We start from the raw sequence: 8,802 nt of genomic DNA on the forward strand, positions 1-8,802 counted from the left end.
CCGTACTGCCACGCTGGCAAGGAAGTTGGGGGTGCATGGGAGACTGGGAGGAGACACAGCTGGGACAGGTGACCCAAATTGACCAAAGGGACATTCCATACCACAGGACATCATGCTCAGTGTATAAAGCAGGAGGAAGGAGAAGGAAGGTGGGGACATTTGGTTGGAATGATGGCATTTGTCTTCCCATGGAACTGTTACACATGCTGGGGCCCTGCTCTCCTGGAGATGTCTGAACACCTCCTGCCTGTGGGAAGCAGTGAATTAATTCCTTGTTTTGCTTTGCTTGTGTGTGCAGCTTTTGCTTTCTCTATTAAACTGTCTTTATCTCAACCCGTGAGCTTTTCTAGCTTTTACCCTCCTGATTCTCTCCCCCATCCCGTTGGTGGGGGAGTGTGTGAGCAGTTGTGTGGTTCTTGGTTGCTAGCTGGGCTTAAACCACGACATGGGGCAACAGGGTTTCAGTGCCTCTGCAGGCTAGGCCTTGCCACCAGAGGCAGAAAAACTGAGCTAGGGAGAAATACTGGGAACTCTGAATTATTGAGAATTAAATGAGTAAAGGCATGCAATGGCACAGATGTACTCACCACATTTTGCAAGGTATCTCAGAGCTTCCAACTGCCCACTCTCAGCTGCCACGAACAAAGAAGTGATCCCGTAGGCGTTTGCCGACTCAATCTTGGCACCCCCTTTCACGAGGATGTCAATAATCTCCAGGTCATTTCGGGAGACAGCCTCATGGAGAGCAGTCCATCCTCGATTGCAACGGTGGTTGGTATCTGCATTGTACTGTACCAGGAGTCTTGCAGCCTCTGCATTCTTGCGCTCACAAGCTGTTTTGAAAAAAAAAGGAAAGTGTTTAGGATGGGCTTTTGAAAATATTCTGGGTGTTGTGTATCCATTTCATGTAGCCAAAGGCAATATAACACAAGTTGGCCATAGTAAGACCAAAGATACATCTAGGTCAATAGGAGGGCCAAGGCTGCTGACAAATGACACTGTCTGGGGCTCATAAAGGATGTGGCAGTGAAACCAATCTTCATCTGGGACCTGGAGGGAGCTAAGTGCCCCATGCAGGGATTGTGCCAAACCTGCTACTGGGGGGAATCCATCCCAGCACACTTGTACCGACAGGATACCACAGTGACACAGTGAGGTGACAAGGTGCAGGAAATAATTTATAAAGAACAAACATGTTACAGAAATCACGTGACCCAAACACTTTCTTTGCAAATTCTGTGCAAACTGACTCTTTACCTTCTGTCCTGGACTACAGATAAAGCTAAAGTTAGATAAGAAAATAAAGAAAGCTCAAACCAACAGTATTCAGAAAAGGGTCATTAGGAAACAATAACTGTCTGAGTCAGTAGCACTTTCTCAGCTTGAAACAATTTATAGTTCAGGATCATCCTGAGGTAAAGATAGTTTCTTAATAATTAATAGCATTTGTTGATTTTTATTCTACAAATTTGTCCCATTGATTTTCTCAAATCATGACCTCTCAAATCATGAGGCTTCCCATACAGCTTTTTGGTGGGACTCCAAACCAGAGGTATGTAGAATAGGCAGCCACATTTACAAACCCCAATTAGCATTTGTTGTACAAGGTACAGAAGAGAGGCCAGCACATTTCACAGCAATTGGTTTTTTTCTTTTCAATAACAGTGTCTTCTTCTCACTGAGATCCTACCTTTCGTTTTGATTCTGCCTCCCCCATAAACAAGTGTCACTCATATGTACCAAAACAAACTATGCAATTAGACATGTCTGTAATTACCTATCCATAGCTCTGCAGAATTTAATTTGCTTACATGCAAGGCATGACTATTTTGTTATGATAGGGATTTTTTGCTCTTTTTTTGTTGTTAGACATAGACTAGAAGATTTTGCATCGAGGTTAGTACATTCTTACTAACAATTTTTTCTCTGACTAAAGGTTGCTATTATTATTACTATGTTGTTATCATTATTACTATGTTGTTATCATTATTACTGTGTTGTCATCATTATTACTATGAGCACTACAACTACCACCACTCCTGTGTGTACAATGCACAGCTGAACAGCTTTACTTTACTTGACTAAAAGCGAGAATTTTAAAACAAAAGCATTTTAAACTGAGCAGCTTTGATGCCTTGCTTGGAGGCAAGATTGTTGCTTTGATCAGTAATACATGCTTTTAATGTTTTACAGTGCTAAAATTTGTCATGGCAGGAGCAGTCAAAGGGGGATGGAAGTTAAGGTGTGAGAGACCATCTCTGAATCTTTGTGATATCATGGATATATTGTTGTTTTGCTAAAGTGTTAATTACTTTATCTACGTCACTGAATTGGTTATAATTTTATGCCTTTCCCATAGCACACAGCCTGGCCTGAAACACACAGTATATGAATCACTGGCATGTTTACAGTTACTGTGCTCCCACATCTAACAGCTACTTGGGTCCTACTGTTTAGAAAAGCATACATATTCCTGTGCTGTCCAGCTTTCTATAAGTTTGGGACATTGTGCAGACAGACTGTGCTTAGTGCCCCACTAAGTATCTCAAACCCCACCCGCAGCACCACATCGCAACCTGCACCCTGCAGGGCAGGAGCTCATCCTGCCTCTGTGTAGATGAGGAGAAAGGGCTGTGGCATGGCAAGTCAGACATAGGAGAGAGAGGAGTACTGCAGGGAAGTAGGAAACAGGAGCTAATCACTGAGTTTCAGCCCCTCATCACAAGTGACCATGCAGCTCTGCCTTGGTGGTGTCAGAAGAGCTCAGCATTCCTGGAAGAGCAGCTACCCACCTTTGTAGAGTGGTGTTTCTCTGGCCTTGTTGGAGATGTCTGGCTCAGCCCCAGCCTGCAGCAGGGTAAGCAGGCAGTCGAGGTTGCCCCGGCTGGTGGCCAGGTAGAGAGCTGTCTCCTCATTGAGGGTGCGCTGGTCGATGGTGCTGGGATATGCTGTGAAGGAATGGGGAGCCCAAAGTCATTATGCATGTAGTGCACAGGTATCTGCAGCATCATCACCTTTCAAATCCTTGGAGTTGTAAGGAGGTTTTTATTGTTTCTTTTCCTTTCCATGAGTAATGTAAATTAAGAATATACTATCAAGTTACTGTAGCTCAGATTGAATACCTAAATCTGTCACCATTTTAGATTAAGATGTCCAGCTTTGGCCACTAGTGTTACAGAAAGTTGTTGAGTGACTACTCTTTGGCAGCAGTTTGAAAACAAGCTACAGTAGTTAACCACCTTCAAGCACCACCAAAGAGGTACTTGGCTGGATCTCCAGCCAGTGGAAAGTGGAATAATTTCTGTCAGCTGTGGAAGCTAAGCAGCTCGCAACAGTGGAGAGCTCAGCTTCAAAGCTTTAGTGTGAGAAATCCAGGGCTTGGCTGGATCTATTTCAATACTACTGTCTCCCAAAAATCCTAACTTTGGAGGCTTCAGTTTGGAAATCTATTTTCAAAGAGAAGGTGAAATTAATATATGATCAGAGAGGCTGGGAAAAAGCTTCACATAGTCCCAGGCCAGGACTGGGATGCTGCTAGCTTCAGTTTGGAAATCTATTTTCAAAAAGAAGGTGAAATTAATATATGATCAGTTAGGCTGGGAAAAAGCTTCACACAGTCCCAGGCCAGGACTGGGATGCTGCTCATTCTGCCTTTTAGTTAATTCATATTCTTCTTCTTCTTTTTTGTAATTAATTAGATTTAACTTCACTGACCTTTTTGCAACAGGCTCAGGCAACCCACTTGGCCATAGTACGCAGCTTCATGGAGGGGTATCCAGCCATCCTTATTAGGTTCAGAAAGGTCTTTTCCTGATTTCATCATGTTGCATACTGCTTTTACATCTCCATCCTTGATTGCTGCCACTACAGGGTCAAGTTCTCTTTAAAACAAGTTTGAAACTTGATTACTGTTTCCTTCATTACTGAAAAGTTTTTTACAGCAACATCACTGCAAATGATAATGGTAATTTGGCCAAAATAGGTGAAACCCTGCAGCCTATGTAACAAGTACTTGTGATCCTAAGGTGTCTTGCTACAGGACTTATAGAAGTAAAATTTGTCTTCTCTAATTTGGACGTTCTAAGCAGATCAGAAGAATCACTGTCTGCAGGGACTGATTTCTGTCCTTGGAGTGTAAGGAAAGTGTATAAGCAGATCAGAAGAATCACTTCCTGCAGGGACTGATCTCTGTCCTTGGAGTGTAAGGAAAGTGTAGGTATAACTAATCTCTGACATAAACACTTGGATATCTGGAGTTGGAGAAGACTAACTCTGTCCTTGCTCTGTACACTGTGGAGTATCCATGGCTGTGATAATTACATCACCATGCTGTTCCATGTGGCATGGTACTTCCATATCAGATCTTTTAAATAAGATGAGCTTTGAAGGGAATTGACCCTGCTTATCCCTGAAGAAATTTTGAGATTTGATTTGCATATGACTTTTTAAGAAATTATCAATAAATCCTACTCTTGTGTTTTGAAGATAATTCCTATTTCCTTACACAAACCTGTTTTCAGAATTAGCCAGTCCAGTTATGAAGAACTGAGAGTTCTAGTTAGACATTAGGGTGTTGATCTGGGCTCTCATTTCTGCATCCAAAGAGGACTGAAAAAAATCCACCTACTCAAATGAAACTCCAACCTGCCCTTCATGACCATATCTCAGAGATTCACTGCTGTTATTTCAGCAGTGAGCACCCAAACTTTCTTCTTTGGACATTGTAGACCATAAAGGATGTGTCTCCAGTGTCTCAGTAAGGCATATGAGATGCTGGACACTTCTGAAAACCTGGTTGTTACAAGCTTGCTTGGGAGCAGACTCATTAGCTCTGTTGGCAAGTCCACTCTGGCCAACCTCTTAGCCACGTTAGCAGTTCCCCAAGTAACTGCAACAGTCAGTGGCCTCTAGAGCCACAACCAGGAGCCAGTGCCAAGCTGGAAAGTGGTTCATGATCCAGTCCATTCTAACCCAACAAACCACTGACAGGCTCCACAGGGCCAAATAATGTCTAGACACAAGGAGTGACAGGACTGAAAAAATATTAGGGAGAGGATATTTAAAAGTCTATTTGGAGTACAAAGTCATTGAAATGTGTAGAATCTGAAAAGAGTGAAACTAGTATTTCAGTGTCCATCAGAGAAAACAAAAATACCACAGAGGCCATCTTTTTTTTTGTTGGTGCTACCTAATTCTGATGCTTTGAAGAAGAGGCTCGCTGTGGAAATCTACAAAAAGCATGAAGTGTGCTCCATGCCACCCAGCAGTGAGGCACAATGAGCAGCCTACAAGCAAGCTTTGCCCTGACAAGCCTTCCCTCTGCCAAGTGTGCGTTCCACACACTCTGGGCAGCAACCCATTTCTCCAAGCTCTGTAAGAGTGGTTGCAGAGCAGGGCTGACCTGGGCACACCAGTCCTTCTGCAGAGCAACAGTGAGAGCTGCTGTGAGCCTCCCTGCATAGCAGGAATCACAATGCTGCCTGGCAGTCACCATGCCCCTGGTCAGCAGAGCCTGCCAACCCTCCTTCCTCTTCCATCCTGGCAGTGCATCAGAGGTAGGGAGCTGGGGAGCCAAGGCAGGCAGGACCCTTCCCTGTGGTGGACAGCAGCTTTGTGTGTGGTGGTGGGTTGCGCTTTCCAGTGGTGGCATCTGCTTGGGCACCTGCTGAGCTGTGCTGGGACAAGGCAGCCCCAGCTTTCTTATGTTGATGCACTAAATGACTAAGCTCCAGGACAGCCAACACCACACAGGAAGAAGCACTTCCCTAGTTCTAACAGGGACTTGTAGAAAATGAATGTGAGCTATACTTTCAGAGACAGAGAACAAGAGGTTGCTGAAACCATAGGAGCATTTGTGGTTTGAACTAACTCTACAGAGAAAAACTTGCAGTTCTGAAGCCAGAGAGACAGGGGAGAGAGGTGCATAAAGTTTCAGAGAGACTATTGGCATCGCCGTGGTAGTAACACAGCATGCGATGAAGGTCATGCAGGGTAGTGATGATGGGAACAACCCAAAACTCTGGTTATGACAGAAAGAAAGTCTAAAATGCCCTAACAGAGTGAGATCAGCGACAGAAAAGTATGGGCAGGTCAGTACAGGAGTACTTTCAAAGATTACTGTTACAAACTCTGTATTTAGTACAAGTTACAGGAGCAGCACATGATTCCATTGCCTTGCCAGGGACTGGACAGATCAACCACTTGAAACTCATACAGGCCTCACTAATTTCAGTTTTCCCGACGGTACCGAATCTATGCCACAAACACTGATATTAGCATTGAAAGAAAATTCACCAAGCTGCTTCTCTGTGGATAAACTCAAGGTCTGGATTGGAACAGGTGAACTCAACAACACATGTGCCAGAGAACTGGAAAATACACCATTTCCCAGGTGAAGAAGTACTTGGTGCCACTTGCTCCTTCTCTATAGCTGGAAACAGTGATTTCAAGACAACAGAGTCACAAAAATAGCAACACTGGAATGAGAAGAGATATGGGACACAAGGCCAGGCGTTTTGCCTGAGAAGATAACAGCTAGAACAGACAGCTGCCTTCCTGGACACAGCCCTCCCAGGGGGAATCAACTGACCTTCTGATAACTGCTGGGCTGGGGTCCCAGGGACACTGCTGGACCTCCACACTGTTTAGAATATTCTGGGGGCTAAACCTAATATTGATGGTTTTGTACAGATACTAGATTTTTATACAGGTGTGTGAAATTGAGCATTTTGATGAAGTCAGCTGCCAGCAACTATTGGCATGCTTGGCTGGGAGAGGAGGCAGAGGTGGGCGATCTTCGTCTTTCAACGCCTCTGGCACAAGGCTGCTGAAACCATCTGTTGTTCTGTGCTAAGGTTCATGGTACACATGTAGGGCTGCTCACTGTGACCTCAGGATTGAATTACCGGTGCTCAATAAGTTACTACATGCCAGGTGGGCCATGGCCAGCCTGTGCAAGGGGCTGGCACACAGCAAATACAAGGTAAATCATGTTATCTGAGACCTCAGTGAACGCAGAGGGCATCTCGGGTCTGTGGTAGGGTTAAAAATGTGTGAAGAATCAGTTACTATTCTGCTTAAGCCCTCGGATGTTGAATGAAGCAAACTTCTGTTGGGTTCCTTGACCTTAAATGATTCCTAAGTAAGATGAGGGGGTTTGTTGGACCAGACTGCAGATGCTTTAGCCAAGAAAATTCCAGATCAGAACAGAAAGTTTAATGAATCTCCGTGTGGAATCCTTGTTTTCTGCCTGGCTTATAGTGGGCAGTTAAAAAAACCCAACACATTCTGCTGCTTGGATTTCATCAGATGTAGAGAAAACAAGTATTAAAACTATGGAGGAAGTCTGAAGATCTGATGAAATCTTAACTTTATAGGCAACTCAAAGGAATTCTTGCATTACAAAGGCCAGTAGCCAAGATAACAAATACTCATTGCAATGAGATGTATGGTGAGGGCAATTCTGAGTGCTGCAGAAGAGGTTCAGTGGAGCATGGAAAGGTTCCTTTTCCTGACAGCCTGGAGAGATGCAGGCAGCATGATGAAAAACCACTTCCCCAGGTGAAGCCAAATATCATCCCTGCCTGGATCTGAGACCAGGGCTATAACATAGTCATGCCATCATGATCTCCCGTGGCTTCCCAGCTATATTTTTGCTCTCACCTGGCAGCAGAGGAGGGCTGGTTTATTAGCATCATCCAAGACTTCTTGTGGACTGAGCTCTAGTGAGCTACCTGATGCAGGAGAACAGCCTGCCCTCTAGTCTGCTGCTGCACCCAGAGCAGCAGAGAGGCATGCAAGGAGTGCAGAGCACTTACTGGATGTGATTTCAGCATGGCCAAGGGGAGCTGACAGCTGACAGGGATGGGCAGGCTTCATGTTGCAGCAGAAAGAGGTTTGCACAATGTCAGGGTGGGCAAAGAACAGAGCCTGTATCAGCCAGGATGCAAGGGGAGATGGGAGAGATTCTAGAGCTGGGTGAAGGATGAGAGGCAGAAGAGCAGTAGATGGGTAGTCACTGCAGCTATGCATCCAGGGAGGGACTTGTAAGATACATGAAACAAAGTAGATATGAACTGTAGAGCTTGGGCCTCCCCCTTGCCCATCTGCTTTCCTCATCCATGACTGTGTTCACCTCAGCTTATTTGTAGTCTCTGCCAACAGCAAAACATGACCAGGAGCACCAGAGTCAGTCAAGCTAGTTTCTTCCTCAGCCAAGGAAGCCCTCAGTGCAGCAAGACAGTACAGGTATGGCTGGGAACAGGCATGGCATCTTGGGAGCATTTATAAAATATTTACTTTGAAGGACTGGACTTTCTCATCTTGTTTATATAACATGTGACCTTTTTTCCCCCACTCTTCCCCATCATTGAGCCATGAACTTAATACCAATGCAGTTACTATCAGCACCTGCCTGCCTCATCTACCATGTTGATAAGTGATCCAGCCTGTCTAAATAAACCACGGCGCAGCCATTGCTTCCCTGCTGTCCTTGTCACCTCAGAGCTACCAACTGACCCAGAGTTCCCAGGACATGTGCACTGGAGGGATGGAGAGAGATGAAAGGGGAGAAGAGAGAGGTTTGATGTGGGTCACCTACAAGAGCCTGGGCATGGTCTAGGGCAGTTAGGAGGTTGGAAAGAAGAGCAGGAGTGCAGTGAGGATGCAGTGCAGGTGTCAGCAAGATCTCCTCCAGGTGAACATCAGCATTTCCCCCCACCAGACACCATCACCACCCAGAAGAGCTGTCTGAGGGGGAGAGTGGGCAGCAAGGCTTGTTTTGACAGCAGGGGAAAGCAGGAG

The 8,802-nt window shown here is 45.1% G+C and overlaps 1 protein-coding gene across 2 annotated transcripts in view; it reads right to left on the bottom strand.

Moving 5' to 3' along the window:
* ASB2 (ankyrin repeat and SOCS box containing 2) overlaps nt 1-8,802 on the bottom strand; it is a 23,718-nt gene that overhangs the window by 12,944 nt on the left and 1,972 nt on the right. Inside the window, exons 3-6 of one of the 2 annotated variants that reach the window (XM_009082354.1) lie at nt 4,984-5,013; nt 3,715-3,879; nt 2,793-2,948; nt 588-833 (exon numbers count right to left, since the gene is read on the bottom strand). In XM_009082354.1, the coding sequence (XP_009080602.1) occupies nt 588-833; nt 2,793-2,948; nt 3,715-3,879; nt 4,984-5,013 (597 nt within the window). Of the gene's footprint in view, nt 1-587; nt 834-2,792; nt 2,949-3,714; nt 3,882-4,983; nt 5,014-8,802 lie in introns of both variants that reach the window. The other variant, XM_009082355.1, reaches the window with a different exon arrangement.

This window comes from Acanthisitta chloris, unplaced genomic scaffold, assembly GCF_000695815.1.
Source record: "Acanthisitta chloris isolate BGI_N310 unplaced genomic scaffold, ASM69581v1 scaffold2839, whole genome shotgun sequence".
NCBI classification, from domain to species: Eukaryota; Metazoa; Chordata; class Aves; order Passeriformes; family Acanthisittidae; genus Acanthisitta; species Acanthisitta chloris.